Here is a 22,943-nt window from a genome sequence, read left to right on the forward strand (position 1 = left end):
TCTGCCTTTTCCTTTTTCTTAATAAGCATTCTTTGTAACCTTCGGACTCCTTTTATATTTCTAAGTTTTATAAAGCACATATACATATGTAATGTAGCAATCTGGCTCAAAAAAGCACAGCATTCTTACTTTAGCTCCATCTTAGAACATCACCTTAAATAAATGGCCTCTGGTAAATAAACCTAAAAAAGCACAATTATTATTAAAACCAATGTATTAGATCCAATGTCAGGGTATTTCTATTCTGAATAATAGAGATGATTATCAGAGGAATAAAAGGTGTTTGGTTGGGAGTTACAGAAGGAAAGAGGGCTGACTTGACACAGTGTAAGTTTCTTAAGTCAGGCAAGTGCCAATTCAGAAAATAAATTTACAGTGAAGAAATAGTGCTCATTCATACATTAGTATATAGTGGACTTCCTGTCACATCACATTCTTTTCCTACTAGTATTTTTTATTACCCACAATAAATATTTTGTTATGCCAAAAACATAGAGAACTCCATGATTAATATGTATATGTGAATATTTCCCTAACCCAGGAACCATCATAACATAAGCAAACTTGGGCTCTCATATGCAAACATTCTAGGAAAAAAATTACTCATGCATGTAGCATTATCAAAATATTTTTAAGTGTAAGAATCACAAAATTATCAAAATGATAACTGTTGAACTTGGATGCTGGGGACTTTGGTTCATTATACTAGTCTTTCCTGGAAGTAAGCTCCTCTCTAGCCAGTTTGTGGTACTTCATTTGCCCTTAAGATGTCGTTTTTAAAATGTGTTCTGAGGTGTTTTTATCTATGTTGGATCTGCCACATCTAAGTCAAACTTTTCAAATGCAAGCTACCAGCTAGTTACATTTAAAAGTTGTCTAAAATGCCATGATTTTAAATGTGAGAACTCATAAGCATCACCTGGGAAAGCTGTTAAAAAGCAGGTTCCTGGGCCCACCTTAGATCCTGATTAAATCCATGACTGATGCAGATGGTCTGTGGAGCACACTGATGGACGCTGTCTCACTGCTTCAATACAGGCTAAAGTAATGTGGAATCACACAGCAGAAAGTTCTACAAGAATCAGACTTCTTCTAATTTTCATACAAGGGTAACTTTATTAAAGCAAAGAAATGAACATAATTTTAAAGGACATTTTTCAAAGGACTCCACCTCCATCATTTCTTCTCCTAATTTTTATCTTCACTGAGAAATTATGCAAGGTTAAGTTTACTTTTTTCTAGTGCTGCTGTCTTGGCTCGTCTTGGTAGTCTCATCTTCATTTCTGATTCTGGCTCTGGAACTTCATGATCACTAAACAGATGTTGAAATACACCAATTTAAATACAAGCTTTAAAACCGGTTTATTTATAAATAAAACTTTGTTTCTGTCATTCTATCAGTGTGTGATTGATATCCTGATTCCATTAAGCTTAAAACTGAAATCTCAAAACCAAAAAACACCGATTGGCTATCCAGCAAAGTGAACCTAACTCATTTTTTTTTATATCTACCAGGAACCTGTTATTATACAGAAAAAAGCAAAAACCAAAAACCCAAACTTCTATAATGAAGCTTGTAATTAAACAGGAACCATAACAACTGCCCAAGAGTTTTTTTGGGAAACTCAAGTAGTGAAAAAATAAGTTCTATTTATTTAGGCAATACATTCCTAAAACACTGTAAACAGCAAGTTTCCCCAAAAGATACTTTAAATTTAATTAAAACTTGATCTAAGGTTATAAACTGAAAATATATATTTTACCTATGAAAGAATGAATGCAAGACAGCTGTAAACAGCTTCCAACAATAGCTTATTGGCAGAAACCAAAAATAAACAGTATATCACTAATATCATCCAAATTATAGGCAGAATTATTCTATCATTATAAATGTAGAGAACCCAAATCTGAATCTCAATAGTTTGCTAATTCAATTTCAGAGAAGTCATACATACATGATCTTATAATTAGAGGAATACGTGGAAATACAATTTGAAAGAACATAAAGATAAATACCTAGTACTAAAAGCCATGTCAACGAACAGGAAAAGCACACAAGCCAGAGGAAGTCAAATGCTCTTAGATACATAATCTAAAAAGCTGTAAATTTTCACGGATTATCTTGTTACATAATCACAGTATAAGCAAACTGCAATTTTTTTTTTTTTTTTTACTTCTAGACAAATTTCTTTTTAAATGAAGATAAACCTCTTTACGTATTCTAGATGTGCATGGCATACCTTTCAGAGTCAGCCTCAGCCTCAACAGTCTGACGTCTCCTGTTCGTTCTAGCTGAAGCTATCACTTTTCTCCGTCCTTAAAGACAGTATATAATTCATTATCAAAATCTATTATCAATTGCTCATTTTTAACCTGTTTTCTGGGCTACCCAAATCCTTTATTTTTCCCTCTTCAACACCCTTTCCTCCTAGTTCCCAGCCACCTTGGTACAAATTATCAACACCATGGAGAGAAAAGGAACCCCAGCAAGATCAAAATTTTACTAATTTCTTTTGTAAGCTCTTATAATAGGCAAGGGAAAAGACGGAAATTGAGTTATAGGTGGCAAATTTTGTTCAATTTATTTAGGGGAAAGAAGCATGTGAAAAATGTTATATAAAGAAAGTACCTCATAGCACAAGGTATATGGAGAACCTAATGAAAATTAAGGTTAAAAAGAGAGGTTAAGCCCATAAAACAGATCCTAAGTAAACAGAACTTTAATCAGTAAGGTATGGTCTATTGTAAAATATTCAAACATATACATGGTCAATTCAAATGTGTGTTCTAAAACATTCAGTATAAAAATTAAAGCCCTTTATATGCTGGGGGGTTACAAAAATTCTACTAGCTAGAAATTCACAAGGTTAAGCAGTGAAGTGGCCTGTGATGCTCATTTATGATAATAAAACAGCATACATAAATGAAGTTTGAGCTATTAAAAAAAAAGAGGTGGTGTTCTTATACCTGACTAAAAGCAATCTGATCAAAACCAAATTATTCAGTATGATCATTTGGTTGAAATTTATATACCCTACTTATTCAAGTGAGACTTTTTGTTTCTGTTTTCTTCCAACTGTACATATTTGCTTGTAAACTTCTAAAGCAGTTATCCCCAAGAAAACATCCAACAATATGGGACTAATGTGGAACAATTATCCAGCAACTAGCATTTAAATAACTGATTGGCTACAAAACTATAATTTTTTTCCATTTAGAAAAAAATTAAGTCTACACAGAAAAGGGCCTCAAAAAATATTTTTCAGGGATTAAAATAATGGTTGGTTCATAGGTGGAATTATTAGCATTCTTTTGATTAGTTTGCTTGGATGTGTTTTCTGATTCTTCTGTAATAAGCATGCATTGCTTTTGTAATAAGAAAATAATAATAAAAGATTAAAAAGACCTTGAATTTCACATTTTTTTTCCTAAGTGATCCCCTAATAGTCAACATTTACTTTATTCCAGCAAATCCCCTATTGTTGGATATCCCTTTGAAAATAAATTATGTTGGGAAAATATGAAATAAAACAGAAAACAGAAGCCCAGAAAAATACTAGGAGGATAAAAGGGACAAAAATGCTTAATCATATAAAGGACAGACCACAAACAACTGATAATATAAATATAAAATCATCGTTCATCATTTGATAATAAAAATCTTAATTTAACCCAAATAGTCCTTTGCAGTATGATCTTTTGCATCATATTTCTTTCAATCAAAAGCACTTGAAGCAACACTGATGTCTTTCAGACAGAAAGCAAAACCTAATATCAGCTAAAACAAATCAAAAAGAAAGTTAAGGATACTGAAGACAATGAATAATCTTTATACCTATCTCAGGAAACAAAGTATTTCACTGGATAACAAAACTGAAAAGTTTTATTATAAGGTCAGTCAATCCAGGGGACTTCCCTGGTGGCTCAGGGGTTAAGAATCCGCCCACCAATGTGGGCAACATGGGTTCGACCCCTGGTCCAGGAAGATCCCACATGCCATGGAGCAACTAAGCCCGTGCACCACAACTACTGAGCCTGCGCTCTACAGCCCGCACGCCTAGAGCCTGTGCTCCGCAACGAGAGAAGACACCACAATGAGAACCCTGCACACCGCAACGAAAAGTAGCGCCCCTGCTCGACGCAACTAGAGAAAAGCCTGCACGCAGCAATGAAGACCCAATGTAGCCAAAAATAAATAAATAAATTAAAAAAAAAAAAGAATCCGCCTGCCAATGCAGGGGACATGGGTTCAATCCCTGGTCCGGGAAGATCCCACATGCCGCAGAGCAACTAAGCCCGTGTGCCACAACTACTAAGCCTGCACTCTAGAGCCCGCATGCCGCAACTACTGAGCCCACACACAACTGCTGAAGCCCACGTGCCTCGAGCCCGTGCTCCAAACAAGAGAAGCCCCCACTCGCCGCAACTGGAGAAAGCCCATGCGCAGCAACGAAGAACCTAATGCAACCAAAAATAAATAAATAAATAAATAAATAAATTTATTTTAAAAAAAAGCTAGTCAATCCATATATTACCTCTGTTGGTCTTTTGCTGAGTGGATTTCGTTCGGGTTGCTTTTACACCCTTGACAGGAGTTATATATACTTCTTTGTTGTTTTCTATTAAAGGAAATAATACAATTATTAATTAACTAAATTAAAAGTAGCCTCATGAAATACTTTAAATGATCAAATCAATGACAATCAGTCCCAATAGCAGCTATTGAAAACTTATCATAAATAAGTGTTCCAAAAAAATGTGAACACTGGAAAAATAAGCAAGCAAAACTCTTAGGGACATAGTATGCATGGTCACATGGTGAGAAATATACACCAAAAAACTATACAGTAAACACTTATCAGTAATACACTTTCCTAAGGGGATTTAATTAGAAAAGCTTTTCTTCTGTTTCTGACATACAATCACATATATGTTAGAGAAGGAAAACAATGTATCTCAGTAAAAGGACAGAATCTTATAAATACTCAGGTTAGTATGTCATTACCATCTTCGCTTTGAAAAACAGTTGTAGTTGTGTTGTCATCCTGTGCCGCTACAACTTGGTCACCATGTTCTTTATTTCCTTTTTCTAACTGAACCTTGATTTTCTCCAAAGCTCTCACACACATTCTATCTTTTACTTGCTGTAACAGAAAACTTTTTTTAATGCAGAATTTTCTAATCTTCTTTCAAAAACGCTATATTCTGATAAAGTTAATAAAACATTCTAAAACTTCTATTAAATTTATGAAGGAAATATTTACTTCAAATGAGCAAAGTCACAGCATACTAATGTATGTGTAAATTAATAGAATCATGTAAATTCTACTTTGATAAAAATTTATACACATTAAGAGTAACTAGACACTACTTACCTCCAGAATCTCATTCAGTAGAACCAGAAGATCTTTAGCAAGACTGCTAGTGAGTTCTAAAGAACTCAAGGCTTTCGTATAGACCCGAATTTCTGGTGAATATGGACATGTTAGGATCTCATTGCAAATTTTTATAGCCAGATTGTCATGAACTGTTAAGGCCTGGAAAATCAAGAGAAAAATCCTTGTCAATTGAAATGGTATGATTACAATACAGTCTGACACATCTATCATTTCCAACGAATTATCTTGACATAATCCCAAAATGTCTACAACAAAATTATCATAGTCCTCCCCACGTGAGCTCCCCTTCTTGTAGAGTGGATGCTGTGGTACAGGGCCCAGATCCATCTGCTTTACTACTGACCATTCATTCTCCAGGCTACCATGAGTTATGGAGGCTAAAAGTTCCCAGGTGCAGAACTGATCCAAGCTGGAGACAATGGGCTCTGCCTAAGGTCACACCTCCCCCGCAAGGGTTAGCCCCCATTCAATAACTGGTAGATGTACAGGTACAACAGCCCAGCCTTGTTTCAATTCTGGACAAAGCAAAGAACTATCCCAATTCTGGAACTTCTGTGAGATCAGCTGGGACCTTAAGACTGCATGACAGTTCAACTTCTTCCTCTGCCCAATCTATTTCCCTCACTCCTCCAAGATGCTGATCATGAGAGTACGCCCTAATGTCAACAGCTTCTTTGAGGTCTTCTGTCACCCACACTTAGGACCTCAGAGTTATCTCGGATTCCTCCATCTCCCTTGCCTCACACAAAGTTCTTTTTTCTAGGCTTTTCTACTCGCAATTTTTTTTCTATGTCAATTTCTACTACTTTTTTCTGTCTACTTTCTACTACGACTTTCTATTATTCTTTTTCTGTAAGCTTTTATCTCCTAATTATATCAACTTTTAATTGCTCTCTTTATTAATATTCTCTCCCTATTCCTCTTACCAATTCACCTCACCTAATGAAACTGACCACCAAATTAATCTTCCTAATAAGTAACTGTCATCCCATTAACCCTTTCATTATACCCTTTCATTATACGCCCTGCAAATAGAGTCAACTCCAAATTCCCTATCCTAATGTTCTTCCCTAACAGGCTTATTCAGGATCCTTAGCTGACAGATTTTTTCCATAGTTCCCCAACATGACTTGTACTACCAGCTACATTTAATCACCTTTACTAAGTCTTTCTCTCTATCCAAACCACTCCCCAAATCCCAACAAGGCCTAAGTGAATTTTACTCAGTGAGATTTAAAACTAGTAATGCTGTACTCATCACCCATACCACATGAAACTTGCTATCTTCTAAAGTGCTAAAGCACTTTGTAGCTATATCACGGACCCTTACTATATTTTGCCTTAATATCCATTGTAATCTTCTTTCCAATAACATGTAACATAGTAACTCAAATGAAGTATGCAGTCACTAAATAACAAAACAGAAGACCAATATTTTCAACTTAATCAGCTGGCATCTGAAATAATTAACACATTAATTTTCAATATGGTGAATGTTTGATCAAATGATATTAAAGGGTTAAAAACCAGCCTACATGTAATTTGTGGGAGAGTATGCACTTACTATATCTTCTTCGAATTAAAAACAAAACTAATAAGCATGAGGTGAGTTTCATTCTTTGAATTCTCCTTCCTTGTATCAGAAACAGAGCAGGTAAGCCAACAATTGAGGACTCAATGAGTCCTACATAACAGGTCATTATTCAGAATGATTAACAGCCAGAACTAGGTGGGGAGGGGGTAGTAAGGATGATGAATTTTCGGTAACTTCTTTTCAGTAGCAAAAATGTTAGCACCGATTACTTCTATTTTTATATGATTATCTCCCCATTTCCCAAAAGATTTTTTTTTTAAATTAAAATATAGTTGATCTACAATATTATATTAGTTTCAGGTGAACAAGAGAGTGAGTCAATATTTTTATAGATTATACTCCATTTCAAGTTATTATAAAATAATGGCTACATTTCCCTGTGCTGTACAGTAATCCTTGTAGTTTATTTTATACATAGTAGTTTATGTCTCTTAATCCCCTATCGCTATCTTGTCCCTCTCCCCTCCCCTTCCCTACTAGTAACCACTAGTTTGTCCTCTATAACTGTGTTTGTTTTGTTATATTCATTCGTTTTACTTTTTAGAGTCTGCATATAAGTGATAACAGAGTATTTGTCTTTCTCTGACTTATTTCACAAAGCATAATACCCTCTAGGTCCACCCACATAGTTGCAAAAGATCTTTTTCTTTTTCTTGCTTTGTGTTATGTGCTACCATATAAACTAGAAATCTCAAGATCTATATGTAGCTTCTCACTATTTGGAAGAATCTATGAGAGGGATTATTTTACCAAAGCATGCCAGTTACCATCCCTAGACCATCCACAGGCTAACATACTCACCTACCTGATAATCTTGGGAATTCTTGGCCTGAGGATTTAATCCACTTGGTCTTGTCAAATCTACAAGTAACTCAGCAACATTAGTGATGTCTATTTCAGCTAAAGGAGAAGATGCAGGGGCATTGGCCAGTGTTTGTAGAGTTGGAAGAAAGGCTTCTTCAAAACATTCCTGGTTAGTCCTATTGAAAAACAATTTGAGGTATGTTGGCAAAGAAAAAACATATGATTCTTTAAAAAGCAGCAACAACAACATTATATGTAAAATGCACCCCACCAAGATACAGTACATATTCATCTAGGAAAGAGCCAAATAATTCAGGTAGATAGAATCTAAGTAAGTTCTTCTCATTTCCTCACTTACCACTGAAGAAAAAGAACATTAACAACAAAATACTATAGATATGACTTATAGGGAGCCTGAATCTAACTTCAAGTTAGATTTTGATTTATCGATATGACTAAATACCTGCTTGCATAAGCAAACATTGGGAAGAACACGCCTAGGCAATGCCGAAGTCGAACATCCTCTTCAGTCACAGGATTGTACCATAACAAGACAAGACGAGAAAGAATCCTGCTGCTGACCAAAAGCCCAGAGAACATCAGCTTGGCTAGTCCTTCTGCAGCTCCTGTCCTGAGTTCAGACACCTATTAAAAATGACTTTCATTTAAAAGAAATTTTTTATTTGTATTTCCTTTTTAAGCCTTACATTGTAGCCTAAAATAAGTATTTTTATATAAACTATCCAAAATCATTCCAGCTATTATGAATTTTTTTAAAGGCACATAAAAAGATTTTGTTTTTTCCTTTTAGGTTAAGGCTATGTGACAAATTATTAGTCTAGCTATGAAAATTTCAATTCCTTTTAAACTCTTTAGAAAAACCAAAAGATCTTATAATATTGTGAAACCAGAAATCAAAACAATATGTATTAAACACTTATCATGGTGCTAAGATATAGAAAACCTTCAGTAATGGTCTCTGCCATCAGAGAAGGTACCTATAAATGAAAGCTCCAGAGGTGGGTGTGGCAATGTGTGTGAATAATAGGTAAAATGTGAATAGAAGGTGTACAAGTAGAAAAAGGCATTCCTAGAAAGAGAAACCAAAACAAACCTAAAGAAGAAAATGGAAAAGATGTAGTGGTATTCAAATGGAGGTACAGGTATAAAAGAGTAGTAATTAAAAATACTGGTTGGGCTTCCCTGGTGGCGCAGTGGTTGAGAGTCTGCCTGCTAATGCAGGGGACACGGGTTCGCGCCCTGGTCTGGGAAGATCCCACATGCCGCGGAGCAACTGGGCCCGTGAGCCACAACTACTGAGCCTGCGCGTCTGGAGCCTGTGCTCCGCAACAAGAGAGGCCACGATAGTGAGAGGCCCGCGCACCGCAATGAAGAGTGGCCCCCGCTTGCCGCAACTAGAGAAAGCCCTAGCACAGAAACGAAGACCCAACATAGCAATCAATCAATAAATAAATCTTTAAAAAAAAAAAAAAAATACTGGTTATTGAGCCTGAATTAAATTCAAGCCTCTGACACTTCCTAGTTGCATGATCCAATCCTGTGCATATTACTTAATTTCTTTGTGCCTCACTTTTTTCATATACAAAAAAAGGGATAATAAAACTACTTATCAAAAAACACAAAGAAATAATACATGTAAAGCTCTAAGGAGTGCTATCTACACAGTAAATCCTCAACAAATGTTGGTGATTATTTATTATTATTGATGGAAAGTAAGTTTGCTCAGTGATCAGATTAGAGACACCTCGAAAATTAGGTAAAGAAATATGGTTGAAGATTTTTGAAAGGGTAGGGAGACAAGATTTAAATGAGATTTCAGGAAAATTATCTAGACAGGCCATAATCTGGGAATGAAAGACAAGCCTAAACTAGAGGGGACAGGAGGAAAAACAGAGGAATGAGCAGATACAAGAACTATTTCAGTAATTTTTCAAAACTCAAAAATAAGAAGAAAAATGTAGAGGTTGATAAGATTAATAAGTGCCACGGTACTGGCATGTGCTTTCCACATACAAACTCATTTAGGGCTCACAACAACCATGAGGGCAGAGACTTTGTTCCACTCAGCATTGTACTCTCAAGAGCATATAGTGACTGGCACATAAATAGCTCTCAAATATTTGTTGACTAAATTAAAGAATTATTCCACTGAATAGGCATCATTATTCCCATTTTAAAGATAAGGAAACAGGACAGAGACAGTAAATACCTTATTGAAGATTCACAGACGTTACCAGAACACAAATCTTTAAGTCTCCAACTCCAAAGGCTGCATGCCCTCTGTCTTTTTAAAAATTTCTAATATGGGAATTTTAATTGGGACAAGTCTTTGACTTGTCCCAATTAAAGCATGTGAAAAACTATTTAAAAACTATTTAAAACTATTCACATACTTTAAAGCATGTGAAAAACTATTATTTATGGCCCAGGGGACAGTCAAGGAAGTCAAGATTTTTTAGTGGTTATGACAAAAATAAAATCAAACCCACAGAATCTAGTTTAGCCAGAAAAAGATTAATGTACCTGCACTATTTTAAAAAACAAAAACAAAATTCATTCATCTACTGTCAAACAGTTTTCATGTGCAATAGCTTTCCATCTATGCAATGTCAGCAAGCCCACAGCACTAGACAACTGCCAACGAGAAGTTAGTCTATCACTTGGCTAATAACTCAAAATTTAAGAAAATACTGATACAATTATACTCCAATAAAGATAAAAGAAAAAAAAAAAGAAAATACTGATAAGGAAGGACTTATTTCCGCCATTTTGCAGTCCAAATGTGAAGTCAAAAACTGTTACAATATACAAGACATTAAATATTGATTTATAAAAGGTCAATTCATCAAAAAGATAATTATAAACATATACACAACAAACAACAGAGCCCCAAAATATATGAACATACACTGACAGAATTGCAGGGAGAAACAGACAGCTCTGAAATAATAACTGAAGACTTCAATACTCCACTTTCTGTAATAGACAGAACAACTAGACAGACCAATAAGGAAATAGAGGACTTGAACAACACCATAAATGAACTAGACCTACCAAACATATAGAACACTCCACCCAAAATTAGCAGACTACACATTCTTCAGGTGCACAGGGAACATTCTCAAGAACAGAGGCTATATTAGGCCCCAAACAAGACTTAATAAATTCATAAAGAATGACATTATACAAAATGTCTTCTCCAACTACAATGGAATACACCTGAAAAGCAACAAGAGATGAAAACTGTAAAATTCACAAGTCTGTAAATTAAACAATACACTCTTCTTACACACCAAAGGTCAAAGAAGTCATCAAAATGGAAATTAGAAAATAATTAGATGGGGGCTTCCCTGGTGGTGCAGTGGTTAAGAATCTGCCTGTCAATGCTGGGGACATGGGTTCGAGCCCTGGTCTGGGAAGATCCCACATGCCACAGAGCAACTAAGCCCATGCGCCACAACTACTGAGCCTGCGCTCTAGAGCCCATGAGCCACAACTACTGAGCCTGCAAGCCACAACTACTGAAGCCTGTGTGCCTAGAGCCCGAGCTCACAACAAGAGAAGCCACCACAATGAGAAGCCTGTGTACCGCAATGAAGAGTAGCCCCCGCTTGCCGCAGCTAGAGAAAGCCTGAGCACAACAACAAAGACCCAATGCAGCCAAAAAAAAAAAAAAAAAAAGAAAATAATTAGATGAATAAAAATGAAAATGCAACAAACAAAAACTTATGGTGTGCATCAAAAACGGTGTTCAGAGGGAAATTTATAGCAGTAAATGCCTACATTAAAAAAAAATCTCAAATCAATAACTTTACACTTTAAAGAACTAAAAAAGAGATAGAAAATCGGGGGTGGGGTGGGGAGAATCAATGAAACCGGAAGTTGGTTCTTTGAAAAGATGAACACAATTGAAAAACCTTTAGTTAGACTAACAAAGAAAAAAAGAAGATGAAAATAACTAAAATCAGAAATAAAAGCAGGGACATTGCAACTGACCTTACAGAAATAAAAAGGATTATAAACGAATAATAAGAACTGAATACCAACAAATTAAACAACGTAGATGAAATGAACCACTTCCTAGAAACACACAAATTACAAAAATAGACTCAAGAAGAAATAGAAAATCTGAACAGACCTATAACAATAAACAGATTGAATAAGTAAATCAGAAACCTCTCCAAAAGAAAAGTCCAAGACCAGATGTGTTCACTAGTAAATTCTACCAAATACTTAAAGAAGACTTGACACCAATCTTTCTCAAAGTCTTCCAAAATAATAGAAGAGGAGAAAACAATTCCTATCTCAGGTTATGAGGTCAGTATTACACTGATAACAAAGGCAGACAAAGACCAATACAAGGAAACTACAGACCAATTTCCCTTATGAATACAGATGTAAAAATCTTTAATAAATTACTAGCAAATGGAATCCAACAACATATTCAAAAGATTATACACCATAACCAAGTGGGATTTATCCAAGGAATGCAAGGGTGGTTCAACATAAGAAAATCAAGCAATGTAATGTACCATAGCAATTAAAAAAAAATCACATAATCATTTCAATTGATGTAGAAAAACCATTTGACAAAATTAAACATGTTTTCATGACTGGAAAAAAAAAAACTCAAATAAAAACAGAAGAGAACGTCTTCAAAACGATAAAGGGCATTTATGAAGAATCTACATCATACTCAATGGTTAAAGACTGAAAACTTTCCCCCTAAGATCAGAAACAAGACAAGGATGCCTGCTTTAACCACTGCTATTCAAGACTGTACAGCAAGTTCTAGCCAGAGCAATTAGGCAAGAAAAACAAAAGACATTCAAATTGCAAAGGAAGAATTAAAACTGCCTCTTCACAGATGACTTGGTCTTATAGAAAAAATCCCAAAGAATACACACACACACACACACACACGGAAACTATTGTACAAGAGCTAACAAATGAATGCAGCCAAGTTGCAGGATACAAAATCAAATCCACACACGAAACAGTTGAGTTTCTATATAACAAGAATGAACAATCCAAAAAAGGAAATTAAGAAAACAATTCCATTTACAATAGCAACCAAAATAAAATATATAGGAATAAATTTAATCAAGGAAGTATAAAACATGTACTCTGAAAACTATATACCATTTCTGAAAGAAATTAAAAATGATCTAAATAAATGTAAAGATATTCGAGTTCATGGATTGGAAAACATAACATTAAGATGGCAATACTGCCCAATGCAATCTACATATTCAATGCAATCCCTATCAAAATTCCAATAGACTTTTTTCCAGAAATGGAAAAGCCAATCCTCAAATTCATAAGGAACTGTGAGATACCCCAAATAGCCAAGACAATACTGAAAATAAAGAACCAAAGTTGGAAAACTCAACTCCCTGATTTCAAAACTTACTATGAAGTTACATGAATCAAAACAGTCAGGTACTGGTACAAGGGTGAACACAAACAGTGGAAAAGAATTGAGAGTCTAGAAATAAACCCATATTCCTATGATCAATTGATTCTCTCACCCTCCACAATGGTACTAAAACAATTCAATAGGAAAAGAACAGTCTCTTCAACTAATGGTGCTGAGACAACTGGATGTCCACAGGCAAACCAATGAAGTTGGACCTCTACCTCACACCATATACAAATGTTAGCTGAAAATGCACCAATCCACCTAAATTAAAAGCTAAAGGAGTAAAACTTTTAGAAGAAAACACAGAGATAAATTTTCATGACTTTTGATTCGGCAACGTATTCTTAGATATAACACCAAAAGCACAAGCAGCAAAAGGAAAGATAAATTAGTCTTCATCAAAATTTAAAACTTTTAAAAAATCTAAGGACATTATTAAGAAACTGAAAAGACAACCTATAGGAGAAAATATTTGCGTATCACTTATCTGATAAGGATCTACTACCCAGAATATATAAAGAATTCCGAAGGACAGCCCAATTTAAAAATGAGCAAAGGATCTGAATAGATATTTCTCCAAACAAGGTATACAAATAGCCAAAAAGCACATGTAGGTACTCATCATTAGTTATTAGGGAAAGGCAATTCAAAACGAGATGGCTAAAATTTTTAGTAACAATTTTTTCTTATTAATAAAACAACAAAATTATTTTAAAATAACAAGTGTTGATAAGGATGGAACCCCGTTCTTTGTTGGTGGGAATGTAAAATGGTTCAGCTGCTATGGAAAACAGTTTGGCAGGTCCTCAAAAAGTTAAAGAAATTACCACATGAAATCATGAAACGCCTACAAAAAACAGGATAGTAAGCTCCTTAACATAGGTAACAAAAGCAAAAATAAACACATGGGACTATATCAAACTGAAAACCTTCTGCACAGCAAAGGAAACTATCAACAAAATGAAAAAGCAACCTATGGACTGGGAGAAAATATTTGCAAATTATATATCTGATAAGGGATTAATATCCAAAATTATATATAATTCATATAACACAATAGTAAAAACCAAACAATTTGATTAAAAAATGGTCAGAGGAATTGATAAACATTTTTCCAAAGAAGACATACAAATGACTGACAGATACATGAAAAGCTGCTCAACATCACTAATCATCAGGGAAACGCAAATCAAAACTACAATGAGATATCACCTCATACTGTTAGAATGGCTTTATCAAAAAGACACGAAAAAAGTGTTGGTAAGGATGTGGAGAAAAGGGAACCTTAGTGCAGTGCTGGTGGGAATGTAAACTGGTACACTCATTTTGGAAGGCAGAATGAAGTTCCTCAAAAAATTAAGAACACAATCCAATTTGGGGGTATATATCCAAAGGAAATGAAAACAGAATCTCAAAGAGATATCTGCATGCCCCTGTTCATTGTAGCATTATTTACAAGAGCTAAGATATGGAAACAACCCATGTGTCCATCAATGAATGAATAAAGAAGATGTGAGATATATAGTGCAATATTATTCAGCCATAAAAAGAAGGAAATCCTGCCATTTGCAACAACAGGGGTAGACCCTGAGAACATTATGCTAAGTGAAACAGCCTGACAAAGACAGACAAATACTGCATGATATGACTTATATGCAGAATCTTTTAAAAAGTCAAACTCATAGAAACAGAGTAGAAAAAGTGGTTGCCACAGACTGGTGGGTGGGTGAAATATGGAAAAGGGTATACTTTCAGTTCTATTATACCTAAAAAAAAAAAAAAAGAAAAGAAAAAACAGAATAAGTTCTAGAGACCAAATGTAAAACGTGGTGACTAGCTGATAACACTACTGTATTACTGAAATTTGCTGAGAGAACTTAAATGTTCTCACTCAAAAAAAAAAAAAAAAAAAGACCAATATGTGAGGATGTATTCATTAACTAGTTGGGATACGGATCAGGGGCAAAATCCTAAAAACAACAACAAAAAAGGATTAATATATGACCTAGTAACGCCACTTCTAGAAATATATCCAAAAGAATTGAAAATAGCTACTCAGACAAATACATCTTCACAGCAGCACTATTCACAATAGCCAGAAGGTGGAAACAGCCCAAATATCTTTCAATGGATGGAATGGCTAAACAAATTCTGGTATATACATAAAATGGAGTATTATTCTGCCATAAGAAGGCTTGTGATATAAGCCACAACAGTCTTGAAAACAAGCTAAGTGAAAGAAAGCAGACACAAAGCCACATATTTTCTGATTCCATTTATAGGAAATATCCAGAAGAGTTACATCCATAGAGACAAAATGCAAACTGGTGGTTGTTAGGGGCTGGTGGTAGGGGAAATAGGGAGCAACTGCTTAATGGGTAGTTTCCTTTTGGGATAATGAAAATGTTTTAAAAATTAGAGGCAGTGGTTGCACTATATTTTTAATGTACTAAATGTCAATGAATTGTTCACTCTAAAATTTTTAATGTAATGTCAATTTCACCTCACCAAAAATGATAAAAACTTTATAATTTAAATGTTTACATATGCTATAAAAATGTAGTTCATGAGTACCCTAAGGAAAGAGATCTAATCCCATATCATATCTTAGAACTTCCACCCACCCAATGTAAGATTATTTTAAATTATTTCTTAAGACCCTTAGGGGGGAAACTTGTAAGTCACAGATCACAAAGACAGAGAAAAAAGATGAAAAAATAACAACCCCTCCCAATAGTCATTTCATTTTTGTTTACACTTCAATTCTCTACACAATGTAATTTGATAGTGAGAAATTAGGTATATTAGAAGTGAAAGTAGGATTTAATTATAATATTCAAAAGGCAAATTAAAAAAAAAATGTTAGCCAAGTTTAAACTTCAGCCTAAAAAATACAAAGAGGATAAACATATATATGCTGACAATAACCTTTCACAATAATAGGGCTATGATTATTTCTTACCTCGCTATCTAAAAAATCAGAAAGTAGTTTCAGAACATTCTTGGCTGTATCAGCCTCTTCTTCAGATTCTTTTGACTCTTGCTCTTCATTAGTGTTTACTTCTGCACCTTCACTTTGAATAGCTTTGATTTTTTTCGTTTTAAATGGTTGAAATCCAAATGCCATCAGTTGGTCAAAGATTGCCTTTAAAGCACTTATTTTTATTGTCACATCATCAATTTGCAAAACCTAAATCGAAACATCCCCCACCAAAAGCAAATTAGGTATATTTTTATTCTGTTTATGCTACATAAAATTAACATATATCTTATTATTAATCTAATTGCAACAACAGTGTCAAGTCTATATAAATATTTTTTAAAACTTAAAATTTATTTTAAAGTTATTTTTTTTTAAATTTATACCATGACATTTTGATATTTCCTTCAGAAAAATTCTGTCTTCAGTCAAAAAAATTCCCTGAACTAAAGTCAAGCTGAATTATATTATTTGTTCCTTTTATATACAAAAAAGTATATGTTTAACTATGATTTTATTATTTTTTTAAGATCTAGAAAAACCGTTCAATATATTGCAATTGTTTGGGGCCATCTATCAAGACAAAAACATTACATTCTAACCAATGAAAAGCATTCATTGGAACATCAGTACTCTTCTAGGTTATCAAGTTTCATTAAAGAAATTTTTCCCTTATTAGCTCAATAAATTCAGATTTCATTAATAGTGAATTCAGTTTTCACTGAACTGGACTTCTTTATAAAAGGAAGTGAACCATAAAACCCAGAAGTTTCTATGAATCTATCCTGAATCCATAAAACCCAGCAGCTTGTATGAGTCTATCCTGACTTAAGAAAACCGAATTCTTACATACCAAATTTCAAAGCCATGAAAAAAATAGAGCTGAATATTTCTACTATGAAAAGATTTACTATATTTTTTAACGCACTTCAATTTTGGTCACTGATAAGCTACTTGGCTATACAGCTTAGCCCATAGAATGAAGAAAAATCACCCACAAGTTGGTCAAATGAATGAATCGAGAAAAATGGCTCCAAATTACAAAAGTTCGAAGGAAATTTCAAGACACATCTATTACATATTTTCTTTTGGCAAGACTTGCAAATCTGCCAAAGCCAAATGCTTATTTATAAGAATGTACTGTCATGACTATTCTCTACAAATTCTAAACATGCTACTCTCAACAGCATCTTGGTTTTCCTTGTCCTTCTCAGTCCCTCACTGGCTAGCAATAGCTCTCAATATTGGATATTTATTTAAGAAAGATTTCTAAATGAAATAATTTCCCTCTCCTGCCTTTCTAACAAGTGTGGATATATTTCTTAAGTCAATTTCTATTACTAAAACTTGATTAAAAAAAAAAAACTGATTTCTTACTCCCCCAAAATACTGCTCTTTTCCCTTAATCTAAAATCTTCCAATGATAGCTCTGAAAATACCTTTATAAAGATAAATAATTGAATCTATTCAGTGGTTAAATTCTTTTGATTGTGAACCCCTTTGAGGACCTAATAAAAGCCCACCTCAGAATAACATTCAAAATATAGGCAAAATTCCACATACAATTTATTCTACTGCATTTGTATCTGGTATCATTCACATTTTTAATGTACAAAAAATTATACCTAGTTATTTTTTCAGGCAAACATTAATAGCTAGTCCCTGAAAAAAGTTCAGAGATCAAAGTTGTTTAAAGTTAAAAAAAGGTAAACTTTAATTTTTAAAAATTTTAATTCTATGACAAGGCTGCTATTAACTGGATTTGAAATTAAGGTAAAATTATGGAATGGTCTTGATAAGAAACATTCATTTATTTTTCACATGAACTTGATTTTGACAATTCTTTTTCACTACAGAAAATTATATAGGAGCAAACAGTATCAAGGCTCCTATAGCTCTGTCAAGTGGGGTATGAGTTAGTATTAAATAACTTCCTAATGCTCCAGGACACTTGTAAGCATTAAATTCATATTACATTTCTTCTGTCTGAAATGACCAAAACACTTATTATTGATGTTATGTCAGCAAAAATTAAAAGGATCAAAATCCGCATTTCATCTTTAAAAGTCAAGTGAATTTATGTGTCTTTGGAAAGAGTTCTATGGTATTTCTTTTGCTGCAGTACTAGAAATTTTATATAGTTGTCTAACTCTAATCTCCTCTACTTGAAAACAACAACTTCTCAATACAATTTTTCAGAAGTACTCATAATGGTATATAGGGCATCTTAATGAACCTTTTACCTCATTTTTAGAGTAAAAAGCGCTATACTTAATAAGCTAGACATAAATGAACCCTTCACTATCAAATGTTCTAGTAAGATTTTTCTTCCACTTAAATAAAAAGTAATGACCAGGGGTCGATCTAGCACTTAATGACCCATCCTCTAGAAAGCCAGGAAATTGAAATAGAGAACTTACTGGTTTAATTTCTTAGCAAAACCTCTTTGAAAATGTAGTATTTTATTTCCTGGGCACCTATAAAGCCAATAGATTTCACAATAGTAAACAAGAATTACTACCTTTAGAATTACTACCAGAATCACTGATGCCAGTACCTGCTGATATAAATAGTAATGACTTTGTATAACACGGAGATTCATTCATTCATCTTGGAGCAAAACCAGATGTATGGCCAAGCACTGTAAATGATTCATCTGGACAAAGTACCAAGATTTTTCTTCCAGTTTGTTTGAAAAGAAACTGTACACCATTTTAAAGATAATACTTGACATTCTAAGTTTCCAAAAGGATCTCACAATAATAGAAATTTTTCTCTGATAACAAGCATGGGATGATAAATATAAACAAAGCACTGTCAGGAATTTAATCCTTGCACATTAAATGAATTGATTAGATGTCAAGTACTCCAAAAAAGGAAATTAAAACAAAACGAAATTTCTGAGGACTGCCTTTTGACAAAAGTATGGTTTTAATTTTCTTCCTTTGATACAAGTCACAAACAGTTTGACTACTTCCAGAACACATGACTTCCCCAAGTTCTCCCTAATTGTATGTTTTCTTTTTCTTGGCAATTCCATATGCAACATTAAAGGATGCTTCAAGATAAGGATTTTATGTTGGGGAAAATTCAACTATTGGTTGAGTCTTTTAATATAATCTTCATAAAAATGATAATCCATGTTGTCATGTGTTATTTTCAAGTTGAACATGCAAAGCACTCCCATTCACCTGTTGGCAAGCAATTTGCACTAAAATTCCTTGCAGCTTTTTTATCCCATTACATTTGACAACACCAAGAGGCTACATGAATCACATTGTCTTTTTACATGGGGAGGTAGAGGGAAGTATATTTTCCAAGTAAAGCTAGGCCCAAATGTTAAAAACAGATGTCCAAAGGAGTTAAAAAGTCAAATGCATTCCACTGATACACTAGACTTAATCCCCTCTTATCTACTCAGTAGCACTCTAGCAGCTGCCCTCTCTTCCCTATATTCAGTTTTTTCCTTTCAAATGGGTTATTCTCATTAGGATTCAAACAGGCTGTAATTTTCTCCATCCTAAAATAATTCAAACCAAACCAAAAACTCTTTTTACCCCATATCCTCTCTTGCTACCACTCCATTTCTCCATTACTCCTAACAAAATAAAATCTTGAAAGAGTAGTCTACACTGGCTGTCCCCAATTCCTCTCCCGTAATTCTCTTTGGACCACTCCAATAGGCTTTGCCCTGTGCATAAACTAGGGCACATGGAAGTCACCAAACACTTCCTTACTTGCCAAAAATGGTCAACTATGAAGCCTTATCAACTTGTCACCAGCATTAGACAGTTGGGTCACCCTGGCCTCTCTACAATACCATCTTCACTTGCCTTCTAGGCCATCACACTCTCCCCTGTCTACTTCACCTTGGTCTTTACTGGTTCCTCTTCATCTCTCTTACCTTAAATGTTGCCTGAGCCCTAGGGAACTATAAAGTTGAGATCTCCTCTCAAACTATACTCATTTGTCAGGTAACATCCGGTTTCTAGGCACTGGATACTATTATAGAATAAAGACTTCCAGATTCCTCTCCGCAGCCTGGGCCTCTCTCCTATCTCCAAACCCACATAAAAATGCCTATTCAATATATCCACTTGTACCTCAAACTTCAAACTTACCATGTCCAAAACTGAACTCCTTACCTCACCTACCTGCCGTAAAACCTGTTATTCTGTTTTCCCCAACACAGGAAAGGGCAATTCCATCTTTCCAGTTATTCTGGCCAAAATCCTGTTTTCTTCCACTTCTTTCTCTCACATGCCACATCAAATTTATCAGCAAATTCTATAGACATTGTCTTCAAACTCAAATTACCATCACTTCTCATGACCCCAATAATCTCAACACTGGTCTAGGTCATCATCACCTCTTTCCTGGATTATTGCAATACCTTCCTTATGAGTATCCTTCCTTCCATACTGTATCCCTATAGTTACCATTAGGGATCTGCAAACTATGACTCATGGGCCAATTCCAGTTTGTTGCCTGTTTTTATACAGCCTCCAAGTAAGGAATAATTGTACATTTTTCAATGGTTAAAAAATAATATCTCATTATATGCTAAAATTATAAGAAATTTAAATATCAGTGTCCACAAATACAAGTTTTACTGATCTACAACTACGCTTATTCAATTATGTATCATCTATGGATGTTTTCATACTACCACAGCAAAGCAGTAGTTGAGACAGACCATATGGCCTGCAAAATCTACAATATTTACTCTCTAGACCTTCAGAGAAAAGGTTTGCCAACCAACCCATGGTCTAACCAACACTATATCCAGTCACAGCATAAAAATCCCCTACTCAAAATCTTCCAATTCCGGGACTTCCCTGGTGGTCTAGTGGTTAAGAATCCACCTTCCAATGCAGGGGATGCAGGTTTGATCCCTGGTTGGGGAACTAAGATCCCACATGCCGCGGGGCAACTAAGCCCGTGTGCTCTACAGCCCTCAGGCCACAACTAGAGAGCCCGTGTGCTCCACAGCCCACACACCACAACTAGAGAGAAGGCTGCGTGCTGCAATGAAGAGTCCACGCCACAACAAAAGATCCCACATGCCGCTACTAAGACCCGACACAACCAAATAAATAAATAGATAAATTTTTTTTAAAAAAAGAAAAAAAAACTACCAATTCCTTCCCATCTCATTCACTGTGAAGGATACATCTTTACAGACTAGAAATCCCTAGAAGACATGGATGGCCAGCTGCCTGCAAATCATTTCTCCTACTATTCTCCCCTTTGCTCAATCTGGCCTAGCCATATAAGCTCCCGCTCCTTTAATATGTGAAGCAAAGTCCTACTGATGGACCCCTTCCCCTGCTCTTCCCTCTCTTTGGAAACCTCTTACCCAGATCTACATGGTTCATTCTCACTTCCCTCTGGTAACAGCCCAAATTTTGACTTATTAGTGAGGTCTTTCTAAACCAGACTGCTCCCTTTCCCTATTTCCAGTCCTCATTCCCCTTCTCTGCTTTATCTTTTTCCATCTGACATATGACATATTGTTTATTTTTCATTGTGTATTTCCTCTTCTAAAATGTAAGCTCCATTAGGACAGCAACTTTTATCATGTTTTTCATTATCTATCTTATTTTTTTCTAAAGTCTATAATAATGCTGGGAATATAATATGCACTCAATAAATATTTGCTATATGATTAATTTTTTAAATACCTTAAATAACTGACATTTCATCTTTCTTCTACAAAAAAGTTTTAATAACAAAAAAATCAAATCATAAAAACTGAGCCCTTAAAAGTCATCCATAATCATCATCATCATCATTATTAACAAGCCCTGGAATCGATTAAACTTAATTATACTAGCAAAATCACCACAGACTGAGTATTTATCTCAGGAAGTATAATCAAGATTTTAATCACAAGATAAATCCTACCTGCAACAGTAATACAAAGTGTTTACTTGCAAAATCCTGATTCTGTAGTCCACAGCATCCCAAGCACAAAACAGCCAGATTTCTTACTGTAGGATGAACACTTATTATTCCAGGAAGAATCTAAAATGAATTAGAAATTAAAATAATTTTGACTAGGGTGAGAAATTTACAATAGTATATTAAAAAAATACAAATTTCTGTATGATTTCACAGACCTACTTCATTTCCATGTAGCCTATTAACCCAAAAAAGTCAACTTTTGGTTTAAAAGAAGGTAAATATTAAATCAGTAAAACAGAAGAATATAGTCAGAGCAAAATATAGTCCGATCATGCGATACCGTCCCTCCACCTGCCAAAACTGACTCAATGGCTTCCCAATGCTCATAGAAAAGATAAAACTCCTTAACATATGATATACCTCATTGTGTAGTCTTTCCCAGTATCACCTTATACTATTCTATCTCTTGCTCTCTGTTTATTCAATTGAGCTGATTTCAATGCCTCCCATTCAGTGCTGTCCACTAGAAATATGATGCAAGCCAAGTATGTCATTTAAAATTTTTTTAGTAGCCACATTAAAGTGAAAAGAAACAGATGAAACTAATTTTAATACATTTTATTGTACTCAATATAGACAAAATATTATCAATATGACATGTAATCAATATTAAAAAATTGAGATTTGTTTTTTAGCTGTGGCTTTTTTCATGTTTATAAAAAATTGAGATAATCTGTTGTTTATACTGTTTGAAACTCAATGTAGTTTTACATTTATAAATATGTATAAATATATATATATATTTGGACTAGATTT

At 34.5% G+C, this 22,943-nt stretch overlaps 1 protein-coding gene across 3 annotated transcripts in view; it reads right to left on the bottom strand.

Moving 5' to 3' along the window:
• Positions 1–1,096: 1,096 nt before the first annotated feature.
• Positions 1,097–22,943, bottom strand: part of NCAPG (non-SMC condensin I complex subunit G) — a 38,743-nt gene continuing 16,896 nt past the window's right edge. For all 3 annotated transcript variants that reach the window (XM_059923283.1, XM_059923282.1, XM_059923284.1), the window contains exons 13-21: positions 22,128–22,247; positions 16,203–16,430; positions 8,261–8,442; positions 7,799–7,973; positions 5,376–5,537; positions 5,006–5,144; positions 4,536–4,619; positions 2,241–2,316; positions 1,097–1,312 (exon numbers count right to left, since the gene is read on the bottom strand). In XM_059923283.1, the coding sequence (XP_059779266.1) occupies positions 1,213–1,312; positions 2,241–2,316; positions 4,536–4,619; positions 5,006–5,144; positions 5,376–5,537; positions 7,799–7,973; positions 8,261–8,442; positions 16,203–16,430; positions 22,128–22,247 (1,266 nt within the window). In that variant the 3' untranslated portion in view covers positions 1,097–1,212. The remainder of the gene's footprint in view (positions 1,313–2,240; positions 2,317–4,535; positions 4,620–5,005; positions 5,145–5,375; positions 5,538–7,798; positions 7,974–8,260; positions 8,443–16,202; positions 16,431–22,127; positions 22,248–22,943) is intronic.

This window comes from Balaenoptera ricei, chromosome 5 (genome assembly GCF_028023285.1).
Source record: "Balaenoptera ricei isolate mBalRic1 chromosome 5, mBalRic1.hap2, whole genome shotgun sequence".
In the NCBI taxonomy this organism is placed as follows: domain Eukaryota; kingdom Metazoa; phylum Chordata; class Mammalia; order Artiodactyla; family Balaenopteridae; genus Balaenoptera; species Balaenoptera ricei.